Genomic DNA, 20,054 nt, shown 5'->3' with positions numbered 1-20,054 from the left:
CTTCTAAGTAAATATAGCAGAATAAAACAATTTTGTTTATTCACAAAGTTTCTGTTTCTTACTTTTTTTGTAGTTCCAAATTTAAAAAAAATACTTCTAAAGTTACATCCTATAATTGACATTAATTAGTGTAATTTGCTAATGCAAACAAGAATGCTGCCGATGGATTGATGGATGGTCAATTTAGGCTAGAATAGATGCTGGTGTAACTATATTGCCTCATATTTTATTAAATGTTTGTTTAATCACAAGAGGGAGCGGTTTTACTTGAGACAGTGTTTAATGGAAAGACATGCTTACTTCAAAAACAGCATATTATGGTTACAATCACATAGATTTTAAAGAGGGGTCATTTTAAATACATTTTACATTGATGAATTCATGAAAAGGCTAAGGTGGGTGTCAAAGCGATTTTGTGCTTGCCAATGACTGAAACATCAGCAAGTGTTTTACATAGAAACATGTTCTGTCCCAGTTTATAATTTGCCCACATTGAACTCTACAGCTGAGTGACAGTGAAATCAGAAATGTCTCCCGGCATCACAGCCTGGAAAGGGACAAGCCAACATCTGATAACCGGAGTTGAAGGATGTGTGTAGTCTGTGACATCCTCCCTAAAGATACATTCATAGATTAAAACGGGTATATAATAAAGGAAAATATCAGCTGTGTGTATGATCAGTTTTGATCACTTACAAGCTCGCCTTCACTTCCTGGTCCATTATCTTTAGAGTTGGTGTTTGTGATCCTTGAACCTCCTCATATGAAGCCTCAGCGTTTCCTTCAATATATTCCACAGTTATTGAGATTTTATCCCATGTTGGTTTAATAAAGCAAGATTCAAATCAAAACGTACCATTTAATTGCTCATCAAGCTAAAAAATAGGTTCTAAGATATGAACTACGTTCTAAAGTTTATGTTCTCTGAACATTCAGAACGCTAAAACGAAAAGCGCTAAAGGAATGTCTAAATAAACTGTTTCAGAAAAAAAAAACATTCCATGAATGATATTACAATCATGACAAGTCTCGGAATAGTTTTAGCATGTTATTGAATATGTTAATGTGTTAATGTATTTGGTCTTGGCAAACAAAATCTGCTACACTGCTGCTGCTGCAGAGCAAGTATATGAACGTGCTCCTGCTAATAGATACACTGACACAATGCTGTCAGTGTGTAAGATATGATCCACCTGCATAAATAGACACATAAATCCTTTAGCAGATGTAGACAGGTGGAGCTGGGGGAGGTAGGGGTTTCAGAGGAACTCTGATGGTGCGCTACAGGACTAGCTTACAGCAAACAACAAACCAGACTATTCAAATGTTGAGCAAGTGTAGCACTGAGTAGTTCAAAACAGATAAAAATTGCACCCCCCATTTTGAACTTGGTAAAGACATTGTGATATTTATTTGTATTACTGGATTGCACTGTGTCCTGAGTAAAATCACTTTGGTCAAACTCAGGTTCGTCAGCAGGGGGCACCCAAGCGTTACACTACGCATCAGTAGCTGACTAAGGGTGTACTCACACTAGGCACGGTTGCCATGAACCGGGCCCGAGTACGATTGCCCCCCCTCCCCACTCCCCCTCCGGCCTGCACTCACATAGGGTTTCAGCATTCATGCCGGAGCACGCTTACGTCATTATGGTGCGACGGTTTCGGGATAAACAAGAATAGCGGCGCTCTCTGAACACAAGGGAGTCCATCGCTCTGTTTTCTTTTTGGATAATTTTGTGTCGTTTGGTCCACGGTGGTCCACAGCCCTCTCACAGCCTGTTGTTAAACAGATGTGTCGCCTTAGTGGCGCGAAAATTTTCACGTAATCGTGCTGCTCGTATGAGGAGGTTTGCAAGGTACCAGCTGAAGTGCAGCAAGGACTTTGCAGCTTTGATTACGGACTACAGTTCCCGTACATCACGCGTCCTGTTCCGTGCTCCAGCACGGTTAGCGCTCACACTGCATGCGAACCGCGCCCGAGTCCAACTGAACCGTGCTCTGGCCCACCTCTTCCAAGCGGGCCAGGGCCGGCTAATCGAGCCGCGCCCGGGCACGGTTCGGAGCACTCACACTAGTCAAACGAACCGCGCTTTGGTGGTGAAACGCACTCGGGCACGGTTCAAACTGGCTAGTGTGAGTACACCCTAACAGAATAACAGGTAGCACTCAGTACATAATGAAGTGCGGTGTACACGCAATGGTTAATATTAAAGATGTTAAGAAACGTTTAATTAGATTGTGATTAAGAGTGTCGGACGTAAAATTGCTGATGAGTGTGTTGACAATTCAAAAGAAAAACTAGTAACTTTTAACGTGAGCAAAAAGGAGGAATATACGCTTAAAAAGATATATAGTCGAGATATGAGTGCGAGATGAGGGATAATTAATGAAATAGATGTGTATAAACGTTGATTTTGTCGTGTGTAGTGACGAGTTTGAGCAGTCTGAGCTAAGAAGACACGCGTGTCTGTCTGGTCAGTCTACACATTGACATGTTAACCTCATTTAGCCTTACGTTGTCAGCCATTATGCATAAAAGCACATTCAGTATGGACTGTTAATAAGAACTCCAGTCAGATTTAGTGGTAGAATGCTTGTATTAATCATTTTGCGAGAGCACATTAACGGGTGAGAGGTTAAAATCTAGTTCATGATATTGTCAGTTCATTAGCATATTTCATAGAAGATTAAAAACTGATTAGAAACAATTAAAACCGTGATTAGAGTATTAAAATTAATTCATGCAGTTATCGATGCTAGAGTAATGTGAATATATGCTAAATAGCTATTTACATGTTTATGTTTAAATGCATGACTCGCTTGTATCCATGTTAAAGAAGTTTGTGAAATACTTTAATGACTTTATTCGTAATAACTTTCCTTTATGCCATGTGAGAGCGGGCACAGAACATGTTCACATCTATTTTGTTCTGATGTTTATGTTGGAGCATGTATTTCTTGAGAATTGAGTGTGGTATAAAGAGTAATGTGTCTAGTGATAGGTACCTGCTTAGACATTTGCACTATCAGACATGTGATCATTTATGATAATCTGTTAAAGCATCACGCAATAACAGAATAGAGGTAGCACTCAGTACAGAATGAAGTGCGGTGTACACGCAATGGAAAGCGCTCCTTGTTTGACCTGTGTTTTTCTTGTCTTTAGAACAGAAATAAATGTGTTGCCCCAAGAAGTGACATCGCATCCTTCTTTAAAGTGTAACGCAAGCAATCTCATTGGCAGCAGGATCAGCAGAGGCCAATCAGCTTGTGCTTTGTGGAAATGATGCAATTGCTTGCAGATTGCATGTAAAGGACCAATCAGCCTACGACCTCTAGAGTTTCATGACTGAACTAGATTTATAATCAACATTTTCATGTTAATGTTTTGAGAACATTATTAAATACCAGATAACTTTGAACAAACATTCCATTAAGGTTACTGGAAGAACATTTGTTCACAACTTTGAGAAAGCCTTGCCAAAACATTAGCTGAATTTCTGAGAAAGTTCCCTGTTAGCTGGGTCAATTGTGTAAAGTGTTAATACATGTTTAAATGTTTAACCAGTGAAGTACTCTTACCTAAAATGCCCATCAAACTGACATCTTTTGGCTGTTGCCGAACAGCAGGCCACAGAAACACTTCACCATTTTTCTTGTGAAGAAGAATAACAACACTTATGTTTCCCATGGTAACGTCCATTTCATTGCATCGTAATATCAGGGACACGCTGTTGAAACAGAAAAATTATGAATAAATTCTACTTCACAGAAAGTAGCTATAACACAAATGTAGTAAAACACTTATATAGTTTGAGTAGTACATACCCCTCTGTATTGTGTTGAGTAGGTTCCTGGTCCCACAAAAACTCAACATGACTCTGGCCATCTTGGTATCTGATAGAGCTTGTGTTTATTGTCAGGTGATGGTTTGTTTTGTAATGAAAGGCAATTTTACTGAATCCCTGTCGTCTAGTCATGAATTGTCCATTTATAGAGAACTCTAAGACACACAGAAAGTCACACAGTATGAGTACATACAAAACATTCAATAAAAAAAAGAAGACTTTCAAAAGGATGTGCATGAAGAGTAAATGTGTAATAGTTACCTGAAGCAGAATCCTGTAACAGTCTGAGTTTCTGAGGAACAGGAACCTCAAAACAAATTGGCTTAGACTGACCAGCAGAAGGCAGCAGGAACCGATTCCTACCAACTCTTGGAACTAAGAGAAAACATAAGCAAATGCTGTATTAGAATCATTATAGAAAATTGTCCCACATAATAAGTACGTTTTAGAGATCTGAATGTACTTGACATAGTAGAAAGAACAGCGTCTGCACTCTCCCGTGGAATTGTGGGTATTTGACCTAAGCCAAAGAGAAGGTATAATTGATCAAATTAGACTTACTTGACACAAGGCAGAATCAAAGTTAGAGCATATTTATGCGTACCATATCTGGAGATCAGCATATCACTATCATCTAAAAAAAGGGGGTTTAGTCATTAAAAAGTCAGACTATTTATAATACAGCTTTTCATTCTAAGTCATGTTATCAGTAATTAACTGACCAAAGCACTCAATAAGTAATGAAAAAAGTACAATGTACCAAAGCATTTTGAAGTAACTAAATAGAGAAATAATTAAATTAATTATCAATGTAATTAAGTATTATTTAAGTAATTAAAATGTACCGAATATTTTTTCTCAAATATTTAGCAAATGATAAATAATATATTTAAAAAAGTATTAAAAAAAACAAAAACAATTACACATTTCAAAATAATTACTTTCACCAAAAATATGCTACATTTACATCTTTTTTTTCATGATTACAATGTATTTCCAAATGTTGCTTTTAATATTGATGGGATAGTGAAAATAAAAATGAAGACATCCTTTACTAACCAAAACCCTGGTGTTATTCTGATGCATGCTGTTCTTTCTTTCTTTATGGCCTACAAAATTAGTGTTTTTTTTAATAAAAAGTTCCTGCTTGCACTTGTCCATATATTGGCACTGAATAGCAACCAGAATAAATCTTTCAAAATGACATGCAAAAGTATGACAGAATGATCCCATGCTACACATGTTGTATATTACAAGTGTTCTGGGGTATTCGATAGGCTTTGGTGAAAACAAAACAAAATTGTATTTAAGGGAAATCCTGACTATGACCGTTGGTCTTCTGTGCTCGACTGTGTGTTTGTGAGACCATAAGCCCTGCAGTTCACTCCGACTCGCCAAGGAAAAGCATACAAGTTGTGAGAAATCAAGATTCATAAATGCAACATGAAATATTATGCCTAGAAATCGCAAAAAAGGTATCCATGTACCTTGACAGAACTGACAGTTAACTGATGTGAACTTGATAACTTATTTTAGTGACAAACAATATATTCACCTCAAAGAAGAAGGTTAATTGGTTTTTTTTTTTTTTTTTTATTAATCTAGATTTCTCACTTGTGTGTCTTTCTGGACGAGTCGGTGTCAACTGGGACGCTAATAGAGTTGCACAAACACGCAGTCAAGCGCAGAAGACCAACGGCCAAAGATTTTTGTTAAATTATTACATTTCGTTTGTTTTTCATCAAACCCGATCACCCCCAGAATACTTGGAATATATAACAAAGGGGGTGGGATCATTTTATGAAGCTTTTGCATCTTTTTAAAAAAGCTTGATGCTGGTGGCTATTCATTGCCATTATATGGATGAGTATAAGCAGGACTTTTTAAAAAAATACTCCTTTAGTGGAACATAAAAGAAAGAAGGCATTGGAACAACATTAGGGTGAGAAAATGATGACTTAATTTTTATTTTACACTGTAAAAATAATATGCTATATCTACTCAATAAAATTGTGGCAACAGATTACAAGCAATATTATTAATTAAATTTAACAAATTAGAATTGAGTAAGAATTAATTAAATTAATTCCTTAAAAGTCAACCATTTAAAATGAGTAACATTTAAACAAAAATATCTGAATAACAGACAGCCGTTAAAGATACATTTAGAACTCTTTATTTTTTATTGCTGATCTAAGCTGATAACAAGCAGAATCACAGAAGGAAAGAGAAACACAAGAACTACAACTGACTACAGCCATCACCTTAGATGAAATCACCTGAAAAAACATGAAATCTCTCTTATTACTAACCAGACTGATTTTATTTCTGTCATTTGTCTAATTCTTTTTGAGAATTAACAGAAGTTTAGATGTTAATGGTTTATAGAAAATATGTGTTCACCATTATGGAGATCAGTGTTTCATTTAGTTGGGCAGTTTGACTCAGGCTTTTTATGTCAGTTTGTGTTTTTTGTAATGGTGTTTGCCAAAACATTTAAATTGTTGCAAAGAAAACCATGAACAAAGGCGATCAGATGATAAAGTCTTAAACATTGTAAAGAAAAATAGTTGCTAAGTCTTTTAACTGATCAAAACTTACTTGATATTGATAGATTTTCACCAATATCATTTTGTTGGCACAGATCACTCTGCATTTAGATTTTTAAATACATTATAGGATTTTTTTTTAAATACACAGACATCAAGAATAAGCATGTGAATCTAAACAATGGTGACATGCTTCATGCCGCAATGCATGCTGGTAGCTATGAGTTTTATACTATGGTGACTCCCAGGATGCATTGCGGTATGAAGCATGTCACCATTGTTGAGATTCATATGCTTATTCTTGATGCCTGTGTATTTAAAAAAAAAATCCTATAATGTATTTAAAAATCAAAATGTAGAATGATCTGTGACAACAACCGTGGCGCTAACATTTGGGCCAGGCCCACCCATTTTAGGTCCAGGCCCGCCCATTTTGACCCAGGCCTATAGTGAGTAGTGAGTGATTTTCATTATAGCAATTCATCCAATAAGCAGCCCGAGGAAAGCTTTGAGTGAAAGCTTCTCAACCAATCAGCGGCTTCTACCCCACGTGTGACTTAAGGGGGTCGCACACCGGACGAGAAGCGCAGCGCGGCGTCTTTAAAATTCGAACACTTTATTGTCTATGAGTGTACACACACCGGCGGAGCCATTTGTCGTCTGTCTTCTGCTTATTTTAACTGGCCCATCCAGTTTTCTGGAGGCCCATCTACAATCAAATTCCTGGCGCCGCTAGTGGCCAACAAAATGATATTTGTAAAAAATCTATCAATTATTATTTTACTATAATTAGCAATATTTTTCAATATAGCAAAATCTAATAGCAACTTTTCAATAGCAATTTTTCTTTACAATGTTTAAGACTTTATCATCTGATCGCCTTTGTTTATGGTTTTCTTTCAAAATTTCAAAAATCTAATGTTTTGGCAAACACCATTACACAAACCACAAACTGACATAAAAAAGCTGAGTCAAACTGCCCAACTAAATGAAACACTGATCTCCATAATGGTGAACACATATTTTCTATAAACCATTAACATCTAAACTTCTGTTAATTCTTCTGTTAATTCTAATTAAAAAGAGATTTAATGTCCTTTCAGGTGATTTCATCTAAGGTGATGGCTGGTGTCAGTTGTAGTTCTTGTTTTTTTCTTTCCTTCGGTGATTCTGCTTGTTATCAGCTTATCATCAGCAATAAAAAATAAAGAGTTCTATAACCTTTTTAAGAGACTTCATTTCTGAATCACACCTAATGCCTTATTTTATTTATTTTAATTTCATTCTCTGCACTTTTTTATGTGGATTTTGTTTTTAATAAAGCAAATTTGCAGTATTTTTTTGTAAAAGCAAAGACAAAAGTAACCATTGATAAACACATTCTCGAGAAAGTAGAGGAGTCTTTGTCAACTTTTAGGGAAAAAGGGCATACCATGGATCCCTGGATGAGCAGGAGGTGGACCATATCCACTGACCATCATGGGCAGACCGGGCCGACCACGCTCACCTTTCAGAAGACGCTGAATGTGCGGACCGGGCCGACCAGGCTGACCGTGCAGCCTAGGCTGACTGCGACTGAAATAGTACTGACTATATCCTGGTACTGGGATATAAAACAAGTGGGGAAAATATACATTTAAAGGCCAATTCAGTATATTTCACCCCATCTCTTTTCTAAATGCATGTTGTAAAACATTTGTTTATTGTGAATGATATTTTCATGTATACATTTTTTGTACAGATTTTTTATCAAAATATCATAACTGGATCTTCCTGTGATAGCGACAGACTTATCTCTGGTGACGTATACATGACTTCAACACTTTATTCAAATTAAATTTGTGTAGATGGTAAAAAGGTGTCTTTCATCTCAAAATCGTATTTATTTTTTGATAAGCCGTTTTACTCGGATGTGCATCACAATACAAAATTTTCATCACAGAAAGATGACGTCGTCCATCTCAGTCGCTAAATCCTTCAGGTGATCGGTGAAACACCACCCCTGAGACGGGCAACCCGGAGATGGACGGAGCTGCTCTTCGCCCGGAGGAGAGCAGGGCGGAGAATCTTTTCAGCCAAATTTCTGTTCCGCCGCTGGCTGTGATACCCAAATTCTTGGTCCTCATGGTCCTGTCCTGCATGTGGAGATTGCAGTCCTACTGGCGAAGGATACGATAGAGCCGGTCCCTCCAGCCGATATGAGGACAATCTTGGACCTGCATGTCTTCACATGCTACCATTCAAGATGCTAACGCATAGTTGCATCTCTGAATGCATTCATCCCCAAGATTGGTTTGCAGCGATCGACCTGAAGGACGCGTACTTTCATGTCTCGATTCTTCCACAACACAGACCATTTCTACTCTTTGCGTTCAAGGGACAGGTATGGGAGTACAAAATCCTCCCCTTTGTGCTGTCCCTGTCGCCTTGTGTCTTCACGAAAGTCAAAGAGGCGGCCCTTGCTCCTCTGAGGGAGCATTGTGTTCGCATTATCAACTACCTCGACGACTGGCTCATCCTGGCCGACTCACAAGAGCAGTTGTGTGAACACAGGGACTTGGTGCTCAGGCACCTCAGCCATCTGAGGCTTTGATCAACTGGGAAAAGAGCAAACTCTCCCCCATGCAGAGAATCTCGGACAAACGTGTTCAGTCTGTGCTGAACCGCCTGAATTCATTCAAAGGCAGGATGGCGGCTCCACTGAAATAGTTTCAGTCACTCCTGGGTCATGTGGCATTCGCAGCCGCAATCACGCCGCTCGGGTTGCTTCATATAAGACCTCTTCAGCACTGGCTAAATGGCAGAGTCTCGAGATGGGTATGGCACACATAGGGTGGCAATCAGGGTTCTAATTTAACATTTTGGCGGGTGTTAATAAAAACTTACTAGCCAGTTTGGCCGCGTTGCATAAGGCTCTGTTCTCGGTCATTTATCCCCTGGCAGTACTTCCTACATTTCCCATGAACACTGTGCCCTAATGCTACGTGATGACGTTTCATACGCCCACGGGCGTAATTTCCTATTTGGACAGACAGGGTTTGTAGCTTTAATAAGGATTAATCTATATATAATTTATAATTTATGCAGTGCAGACTATTTGATAACCTTATTCAATTTCTGTATATTTCATACCTGTTAGACATGTAGTAGAAATTTGAATAGTCATTGATCCCAAACAGGTATCATAAGAGAGAGAGAACCTATTCAATGTTTAAAAATATATGTGTGTACGTGCTTGTGCGTGACGTTTCAGGAACATATGGGACAGGACCTCTGACCTTAGGGACGGTCAGTTTTGGCCAGTTTATTTCAGTACCAGTTTGTGTCTTTAAGTAGAAACTGAACAGCAGTAAGGACCTTATCTGGGTGGGTGAAAGGTACAGCGGGTGAGCAGGAACCTTGAAAAGAGTATAAAGGCTGTCTCATATCTTCCTGTTGTGTGTCACTCTCTTGCACAGCGTAACTTCTGTGTACTAGACTGAACCTATTCTTGCAAGAATAAATACTTCTCTTTTTATTAATTTGACTCTGAGTGTCTCTTACGCAGTGATGATGTTTAACAGAATTTTTGCCACAACAATATGGTGTCAGAACAGTGGGATTCCTTGGAAGTGGCTTCTGAACCCGTGGCAACCCAAAACATCTCTGGTAAAAGACGGCTAAAATATTTTCTTTTGGGCTAAAATATTTTCCTTTAGTATAAGAGTGAGTAAACTATACTGGCTGAGACTGTTTTCTATGGTGCGAGATCAAGAGATTTAAGGCATAACCTGAGGCAAGAGGTCCTCGACCAAGAAATTGAGACCCTTAAACGGGTCAAGAGATTTTTTAAACTGAGGCTGAGTCAAAAAGTTAATGACTGAGGGTTGAGCTCTCGCAAAAGTGGGAAATTGAGACCTACGAACAGGTCAAGAGATTTTGCCACACCAAAAGTTAACCCTAAACCTAACTGAAATACTGATTTTGGGTAAACCATAATTAACGACCCCTGGCCGATTTCAGGTTAAAAATCGGATCCGTCGGAGACGTCTGACAGATTACTAGACGAGTGTCGAACAAAATCCACGGAGAACAGAAAACAGCCAGTATGGGGAAATCTCAAAACAAGCTTGCCAAAATTTGATATACCGGTTTTCTGTCAAATGCTGAAAGAATTACGGTGTAGGGTCTGGACCAATCAGACACACACTAATTATTCATATTCACTATATTTAATGAATATAAAGGTCTATGAAACTCTCCCCCAAAACTAACCTCACAAATGAAGTTACTTTGTCAGCCGGGTGTCCAGTTACAGAACACTTTAAGACTGATAACAGACTTTACGACCTCAAAGGAATGTGGCCACATGCGCCACATGCTTAAGAGAGAGAGACCATCTTTAATTAAATAAACTTTGCGGTGTTACTCTGATCTATGAAGGAACATGCCTCACAGAAACTGTGATGATTTACTGTCTCGTGTACTATTAGGTATAACAACATGGTATGTTTGATTGGGGTGTATGTGGTTGAACAACCACCCAACGGTCAATATAACCTCACCTGTATCATGCTTCCTAGCAAATTAATCCTCATTTAATGACACACACTTTGATGTACATCACCTTCTCTTAGAATGCAATGTGAATTTGTTATGTCTATTTGAGCTTGAATGAACAGTCTAAGCATGCTGGGGACAAAGACCATAAATCAACTAAGAGCCGCTTCCCCTCTCGGACATGTCACCTTACTCATAGGTCCATTCAAACCTTAGGGGTTGGTTCTTTTCTCAGGGTATATCAGAGGCAGGCAACAGTGACCGCCCTCTCTTAGTTTTTTCATCCAGCCGCAACACTGTTCTGGTGAGACTGGGGAGCCCCCTCCCCCTCCACGGGGGCCCCAAGGGCCCAGCAGGCCTCGATTCCAACCAGAGGTGGGCTCAGGCAGGAGAGAGAAGACTCTCTCACAAAGAACCAAGGACAATCTCAGGAGTTTTGGAACAAAGACTCCAACCAACAACGACTCCAATCACCCATCCTTTTGACTTCCTCACTTCCAATCATGCGTTCCTGGAGAAAGAGAACGCTCAACCAACTTCCACTTGACGCTGCCGGAACCATCAACGACTTCAATTTTCAACAACTTCAAGAATTGTTCCCATTACAAATGCAAGTATTCAATTCAATGAAATGTGAAAATGAAATTCTGATGGTTCTTCTCATAGACCCTCTTCCGGTTTCCAATTTCATCCTATCACTGACCTATTTATGTATTCATGTGTGTATGTTGATTAGTTTATTTATATTCATATAAATATCTATATTTAGTTAATAAAACTTGTACATAATATGTATTTGGTTCTGTTTTGTTTGCAATACAAGTCACTTTACGATCACGGTTTTTGCTACTGGCTCAAAGTACTGTACAGGCGAAGAAATAATTGAGGGAACATTGAGCGCTACGAGATTAAAAGTAGTGCGGGAATCAGTTGAACAGGGCAGTGAGAAACAAAAAGGTTGTTGTGGCTGCGTTCAAGATGTGTGAATAGGCAGATTAAAAAAAAAAAAAAAAAAGTCGAACTGCCAGGAGAAACAAAGTTTTGACTTCTTTAGATGTCTGAGATGTCTGAGAACTTAAATTTATATGATAAGGATTGAAGTAGCAAGCAGCAATAAGGCTGTCTGTGTGAAATAGAGGGAACTGTAAGTGAGAGACTTGATGGAAGAGGGAAGTGAAAAACAAAAGGTTGGTGTGCTAAATATGTGTGTGGGGATTGTAAGCAAACAATCATGTACTGGTTAGATAATGAAGGAACTGGCATGTAGAGAAAGAAAGGAGAGGATACAGAAGGAACTGGCATGTAGGGAAAGATGCAAGAAATATAGTAGAAAACTATATGTGATGAAAATAAAATGTCTGACAGAATTTATGTAAGTCAAATTAACTGTTTAAATGGTATGAAAAATGAGTTTCAGAACAAAAATTAGGCATTGAGTATGATTAACAGGGATTATTGTGATATAAATATAAGGAATGATAAGGAACAATTCTATATTTTAATGGTAAAATAATGATTGAAATTATGTTTAGTTTGACAACCATTGTGTTTTTATGTACTTGTTCTGTAATTAGGCTTGTTAATGATAATACCGATTAGTAAAATGTAAAGACAACTTTGACCAAAGATTCTGGAAATCAATAATGTATAATGTCAGATATTTGTTGATATTAAGTAATTGAAGCAAACGATATTGTCTGTTTTATAAATGAAATTATGGGTCGGGGATAATTTCCCTCGATAAGCGACTTAAGTTAAACAGAAACTTTGAGAAAAACCCCTTAGAGAATGTTGAGTGATTTTCAGTGCAGCTTATGAAAATTAATGTTCTGCCAATAATAAGGATAAAGATTATGATTCGGCTATTGGGATTGAATCCGCCACTGGTGGACTGTCAGATGAATACAGAGAACGTCCTGGTTGCGTATGCAACCCACCGTTCCCTGAAGGAGGGAACTGAGGACGTAGTCGACGCCGACTGAAATGGGATCTCGCTAGAGAGCCTATCTTCTTCGAGTACTATTGAACGAGCCAATGTAATTGGCGTGCGTGATTCGCATCACACACTCCGCCCCGCGGCGCGGGTATAAATACGGAAGTGGATGCACGCACTAGTTGCTTTTCGCTGAGGAGCCGAGAGTAACCCGGGGTCAGCGGTGGTCCAGCGGTAGTGGCAAGGGGACTACGTCCTCCGTTCCCTCCTTCAGGGAACGGTGGGTTGCATACGCAACCAGGACGTTCCCTTTCAGTCGATAACGTCGGACGTAGTCGACGCCGACTGAAATGGGATCAACCATTGAACACGCCACTAACGCTGCCACCTTCCAGTGCCTAAACCAGAGCCTCCTGATGCCCCCGCAAACTTAAGGCGGGGAAGGACAGGGCTTAGGCCAGGGAAGTCACTGCTGTTCCTACAGGACCACTGGGAAAGCGTTCCCCGTACGTTGGAAGGAAGGGACGCTGCGGAAGCCACATCCAACCCGAGGGAGGTAATGTGGAGAATACACATATGAACTGGGCGGAAACCGGGCAGTCTAACATATGGAATGTCACTGGGGTGGCTCCAGCCTAAGACGGGGGGAGACACACCGGACAGTGACGGCAGAGAGACTCTGCCGAGGGAAGACACGGGCTCACCGCAGGGAGCCGTATCGTGGAAGAATACACATATGGGGTCACCGAAGGGACCGCAACATATGGACCCAGCCTAACACAGGTTCCACACTGCTTACGAGTGGTAGGCCTAGCACCAGACGTTCCGCACGTCCGACGTCGGAGGGGTGTGGAGGAACTCAACAGGGTTCAATTTTAAGGGAACTCAACTGGAGTAGAAAGGCGCACGTATCCAGTCCATAGGAGGGGAATGGCGCAGCAAGCCGACACTTGAACCGGGCTCACGGGGAAACTGGCTTCATGAGAAGGGAGCCCACGGGAAGCAGCGGTTCAACTAGGTGTCGTCCAGCCCCCAACTCTAGAATCTGTTTAGCAAAGTATATCGTCAACGCCCAGGCGGAGCACTCTACACTCATCATAGAGGAGCTCAACACCTAAGTGGACATGTTGCATCTCGGATCTTTGCCGAAATGAAGGCAAGCACTAAGTGCAACTTCGCATGGAAACAGCCTTCCCTCTCTGCTGAATTCCAACAGATACTTGAAGAGCTGGTCTGAGGTCTATGACTTGCATTCTGTACACGTCCAAGCGAACGGACAGAGAAGCCAGGGCTGGATCTGCCTCCTCCAGGGCAGCGCTTGCAGGCTCACCACCTGCTCCTATTACGGGAGAGGTAGGAACCTTGGGCACAATCCGAGCCGGGGTCTCAGCTTGTGAGAGTTAGCCGGCCCAGACTCCAGGCACAATACGTTGACCGAAAGCGAGCAAGTCCCTACCCTCTAGTAGAGACCACGCAAGCAGGAGAACTGATATAACAGAATTTTTAACTCACTGCCTGCAGTGGCTCAGGGGCGGTCTCTGCAGTGCAGTCGCACCAGGGACAAGGCCCAAGAGGATAAAGAGGGACACAAGGATTTACAAGACCTTGCTCCTCAGGAACCTGACGATCAGAACGTGCTTCTGCATACTTCTGCAACACGATGAGCGTCGTTTAAACACCGAGGCAACATCATTTTGAGGGTGAAGGAAAACAGCCTACTGCAACCCATTTTGCAGGAAAGAGAGCACTGAAGTGATCGAAAGCTTTCAGGATCTCCTCTGGAGAGAAGACGCACTCAACGACTAGGTTCCACTTCTAAAGGCGTAAGCACGCTACCCAATTCTAGGGGGTGCTCGCAGAAGTGATGGTAACTATCACATGTTCTTGTGATAGCCACCTGAACCTCCGCGTTCAGATGTAAGACCACCCGGAATCTCCGGGGGAAGAACGCGTGTGCCATCGTGCCCCGTCCCCGAAAGAGTTCTCAGGGGAAGTCAGGAAGGCTGTTGAAGGGAACCAGGTCTAGTTGGGCCAATAAGGGGCAACTATGAAGACCTGTTCCTCTCCTGACTTGGCACGTAGGTGCAAGCGACGGGCGCAAAAGACAGGAGCATTGCTCAACACAACATGTGAAGATCACTGGGCTTCAGGAGCATTTTCTGCTCAGCACTTGGGTGTGACAAGTTCACTGAGCTTCAGGAGCATTCCTGCTCAACACCTGAGTGTGATAAACTCACCGAGCTTCAGGAGCATTTCTGCTCAACACCTGAGTGTGATAAACTCACCGAGCTTCAGGAGCATTTCTGCTCAACACTTGAGTACGAAGAACCTCACTGAGCGACAGGGGCATTTCTGCTCAGCACTTGAGTGTGACAAGTTCACTGAACTTCAGGAGCATTCCTGCTCAACACCTGAGTGTGATAAACTCACTGAGTTTCAGGAGCATTTCTGCTCAACACTTGAGTGCGAAGAATTTCACTGAACGACAGGAGCATTTCTGCTCAGCACTTGAGTGTGACAAGTTCACTGAGCTTCAGGAGCATTACTGCTCAACACCTGAGTGTGATAAACTCACTGAGCTTCAGGAGCATTTCTGCTCAACACTTGAGTGCGAGGAACTTCACTGAGCACCAGGAGCATTTCTGCTCAGCACTGCGTGTGATGAATTCACTGAGCTACCTGTGATGGACTCACTGAGCTACAGGAGCATTGCTGCTCAACACCTGAGTGCGATGAACTTCCCTGAGTTTCAGGAGCAATTCTGCTCAACATGAAGAGTGATGATTTCACTGACTTGCAGGAGCAAGGCGACCATGAGTCGCAGTCACTTTTAGAAGGCTCACTGGGGTTAAACGCATTTCTGCGGGCCCCTGGGGCAGCTGAGTCCCAGTGTTTGTCCAAGGGTAGTCCGCTCGGTTTACCCAAACACTTGCGGAAAAATAAAACCGGGGGGGCAACTGAGCGGCCCCGGAATATGTCATGACCCAGCCGGACCCAGGGGATGGAGTCTCCACTTGCCCTGGCTATAACTGTCGTGAGGCTCGATGGCGGCACGATTGAGTAAGCGGGAGGAGTGGAACAAGGCGCCCTCAGAAGCGTCTGACTCCAAGGAGGAGGTGACGGGTGAGTTTGTGACATGCAGGGGAAGCTTGCGCAACGGTCGCAATGTCTAACAACTCGAGGCACGAATGCCCGTGTAGTCGGGGGTCGCCCAGGCCCCCGTTAAAACACGCCCTTTGTACATGGCCCCTCTGTTGAAGAGGGTTTGGCAGCAGACCGGGATGAACTATAGTCACACAGGGTGAGCTGCTCTGCCACGGTCACCTCGGGACTCGATCGTGAAGCTAGCGCTGAAGCGGTCACATATGGAGGGAGCCAAAGGCTGCGACTACCATATACCCCAGGAGCCTCTGAAAGTTCTTTCAGTGGGACCCTTTCTCACTTCAACACCAGCTGAACACATTCTCATTGGAGAGACATGTTGGACCGAGTACCTCTCCAAAACTAGAAAAGAGATACTCAGCCCGTGGGCGAGATTACTCTCTTCCAGTTGACCTGAAGACCCAACGGGCTCTGGAGCACTCGAGGGGAAGGACACTGTACTGATACTCCACCCTTAGACGCAACACAGAGGATGGCCTGCGGTGCGGGAGGTAGAGATCTGAAGCACCTGTCTTTCAGGTCAAAGCTGCAGACCAATCTTGGGCCAAGATGGTCACGACCCACCCCCTAGTAGCACGAAGAACGAGTTTACAACTGGCCTTCGTACCGGCTGGAGGAGCGGCTATATCAAATCCTTCGCCAGCAGGATAAGATAAGCACGCACAAGTCAGGAGCACTGCTCAACACTCGGTGTGATGAATATCACTGAATTTTCAGGAGCACGTCTGCTCAACACCTAATGTGATGACTATCACTGACTTGAGCGGGGTAGCCGAGCCTGAGGTGGGGCAGCAAAGTAGAGAGAGTGGTGTTAGTGTGCTGTGCAACACTTACCTGTCTCCACAAGCGGCAGGGGGCGCGTGAGAAGGCGGATGACCGGGTCCTCGAACGCACCAAGCTGCCTGCTGGCGACCAAGGGGGAGCTGAGGGGTGTAAGGCTATACAGGGTCACACCCGCCAGACTGGCCCTCTTGGGACACAGGAACAGATGAAATTGCTCTCTCTTTGAAGTGTGGGTACCGCTTGCTCCGCTTTTTTTTTTTTTTTTTTTTAGGGAGCCAGCGGCGGAACAGACACACACACAAACAAAGGCTCCACCCGGCCCTCACCCGGGGGGAGGGAGTGATCGTGCCACTCCAAGAGCATCTCATCCATTCCTGGGCGGCCCGCTCCGGAATGCTTTCGCTGTCGCTTGCCACCTGGCTTGGCAGCGCCTGGAGCGGGCTGGGCGTCTCAACTGCGGCCGGCTCCATGCTGAGGCCTGGGTGGAGGCTGCTGCGGAGGGCCAGCAGGAGCGGCGGCCGGAGAACGCCCACGGCGACGAGCAGGCGGAGGAGCTGCCACCGGCGGCGGTTGGAAGCAGCAGCTGGCCACCGGGGCAGGATGTGCCGGATGACCTCCGTCTGCGCTTGAGCGGCAGAGAACTGTTTGATGCAGTTCTCCACCGCGTCGCCGACCAGCCCAACCTGGGAAATTGGGGAGACCAGGAACCGAACCTTGTCCGCATCCGCCATACCAACCAAGCTGAGCCAACGAAGGCGCTACTGGACCACCAAGGTGGACATCGCCAGACCGATCACGCACGCTACGACACCCGTACCCCGGAGGGTGAGGTCGGATGCAGTGCGGTGCTCACCTATGAGCGCACGGTCTGGATTACCCTCGTGCATGCCATGGGTGCCCTAGCCTGCAGCAACGCCATGGCACGCAAGAGGAAGGGGCTTGCCCATAGGCTTTGTAAGCTCTGCCCGTCGGAACAGACGAAACTCACAGGCCTTAGGGGGGAGACGAGGATCCCCCCAAAAGGCAGCGGCCGCCGGACACAGGTGCACCTGTGTCGACAGACCGCTCCAATGGAGGGACACCTCGCAACCCTTCACCGTTCCTCCATCAAGGGTAATGAGGGGGAAAAGCTAGTCAGGCAGTTTCTGGCAGAGAAAGATGCTGTTCACCACCTGACAAGCTCTCCATGCATTTCGGGAAAGAAAGGCACTGGGGCGGCGAGCTGAGAACCAGCGCGGCCCGCCCCAAGATACCAAACTCCAGATTCCAACCGAGACTGAACGGGACACGGTGGAGGTTCCACTCGAGCCCGGCAGCCTCGGCGGCCCGTTTCAGCATAGCTGATAATTCTGGATCCGGCTCGGGCAACATTGAACTCCCGGAGGGAGACAATGCAGCCGAGTCATCATCTCTAGAAGTCAGCTCACCCTCCGATGCTGCAATCGGCGTCCTGTTCTCCAGGGGAGCCCCGAGTGAAACCGCTGGCCCACCCATTACAGATGGACCAGCAGACAACACAGGAGGCTCCAGTGGTTGCAGTGGAAGGGAGGAGTGAGGAGCCCACAGGGAATGGTTACCGGGCGGGACATCCAACACTATCCTCCGGTCACCCATCCCACACAGCAACCGAGGGTGGGGCATGGTAATGGGGACTCGCTCTCCGCGAACGAAGGCGAGTCTCGCCCTCAACACTGCGACAGTCATGTTCCCACAGTGAAAACATGAGCTGTCCACAAAAGCTGTCTCAGCGTGCTGTAAGCCAAACACGTGACACAACAGTTGTGACCATCAGAGAGAGACAGGGAACGACCGCACCCAGAAACGCACGGGCGGAATGACATCTTGAAAAAGACGCAAACGCACCCGTGTTGCTCTTTCAGAAAATAGGACCGTCACCAGTGCCGGAGCACACAGGGGAATGACCGCGGCAACACTGAACAGAGAACTGAAACAGTGAAGCACTCACTTTTCCGCCCTCTAACCAGCCATCAACACACACAAACATTTAGAAATTTGTTGCTGTTAAAACAGCAGTTGAGAGCTCAAAGCTCGCGATCACCGCTGCACTCGCGCTGTAGAACACCAGCACTGGGAGAGTCTTCCTGAAGAACACCGACACACTCGCTCGTTGTAGACAACAGCACTCTCAGAGACATCAAACGATCGGCTCCGAAGCGAAAGGCAACTAGTGCGTGCATCCACTTCCGTATTTATACCCGCGCCGCGGGGGCGGAGTGTGTGATGCGAATCACGCACGCCAATTACATTGGCTCGTTCAATAGTACTCGAAGAAGACAGGCTCTCTAGCGAGATCCCATTTCAGTCGGCGTCGACTACGTCCGACGTTATCGACTGAAAGGGAACTGCTTATCAGCTCTGTTTGCATTCCTGTTTGGGACACACTGCTTCAAGAGCGTGCAGTGTCTGATGCTGTAGTTGAGGCTGACATGAATCCACCAGATGACAGAGAGTGTGGTCAGCAGGACCATTTAGTCCTTTACTGTAAATGCCCACTGAGAATGTGAGTTTGAAAGTAGATCAGTGTTTAAATTACGATATTAACATTTTCGTCTGAGAAAGAATAAGAGATTAAAACAAGGTCAAAAGATTGAAGTCTCAAAGTGAATCCTTTTGAAGAAAAGATCTATAATAGTAATTTCTTTAAGTGAACTAATGACTACAGTTTGATGTCAAATTAATGACTAAAAATATGAGTTGTGAAATTGTAAAAGTAACTAAAAGGATGATGTAAAATGATAACTGCAAAAGATGTATGTGTATCAAAAATGTATCATAAGCAGAGTGTGATAGCCTCGTAAAAGTTAGTGTGAGTCCTAATTGGAGACTGATAAACTACTAGGAAAAATTTAAGTCAGATATTAAGCTATGGTAATTGAGAAATTGACAACTAAAATTGAGATGAAAAGGGAAACGTTATTGAGAACTAGAATTATTATTTTTATCAAATAAGCAGAAGCAGTAGGCAACTGGATTAACAGTTGCTAAATGTAAAAATGTGTAGAAAGACATTGATTAAACAAACAGCTTGAAAAGTTTTGACCATGAAAGAACTAAAGCTGATGTTTTGCTTTTAAAAGATAAGCTTGTGATTTGGCTGAAACTGTCAGCGCGACAGAGACTCAATATGAGTGGAAATTTGTAATGCCTAAATTCCCTGATGTATGGGCAAAAGACACCTATAAAATTATGTGTATTTGAAAACGTATGTAAGTTTTGA

At 43.5% G+C, this 20,054-nt stretch overlaps 1 protein-coding gene across 1 annotated transcript in view; it reads right to left on the bottom strand.

The window, feature by feature from the left end:
- Positions 1-261: 261 nt before the first annotated feature.
- LOC143711864 (inter-alpha-trypsin inhibitor heavy chain H3-like) overlaps positions 262-20,054 on the bottom strand; it is a 43,908-nt gene continuing 24,115 nt past the window's right edge. Inside the window, exons 14-20 of the mRNA XM_077203952.1 lie at positions 7,832-8,002; positions 4,314-4,370; positions 4,112-4,225; positions 3,831-4,005; positions 3,585-3,733; positions 697-781; positions 262-614 (exon numbers count right to left, since the gene is read on the bottom strand). Coding sequence (XP_077060067.1) covers positions 500-614; positions 697-781; positions 3,585-3,733; positions 3,831-4,005; positions 4,112-4,225; positions 4,314-4,370; positions 7,832-8,002 — 866 coding nt within the window. The 3' untranslated portion in view covers positions 262-499. The remainder of the gene's footprint in view (positions 615-696; positions 782-3,584; positions 3,734-3,830; positions 4,006-4,111; positions 4,226-4,313; positions 4,371-7,831; positions 8,003-20,054) is intronic.

The sequence above is a fragment of the Siphateles boraxobius genome, unplaced genomic scaffold (assembly GCF_051911475.1).
Source record: "Siphateles boraxobius isolate OS27281-9 unplaced genomic scaffold, OSU_SipBor_1 5, whole genome shotgun sequence".
Lineage (NCBI taxonomy): Eukaryota > Metazoa > Chordata > Actinopteri > Cypriniformes > Leuciscidae > Siphateles > Siphateles boraxobius.
The sequence above is the reverse complement of the archived record's forward strand: the minus strand, read 5'-3'. Positions and strand labels throughout refer to the sequence as shown.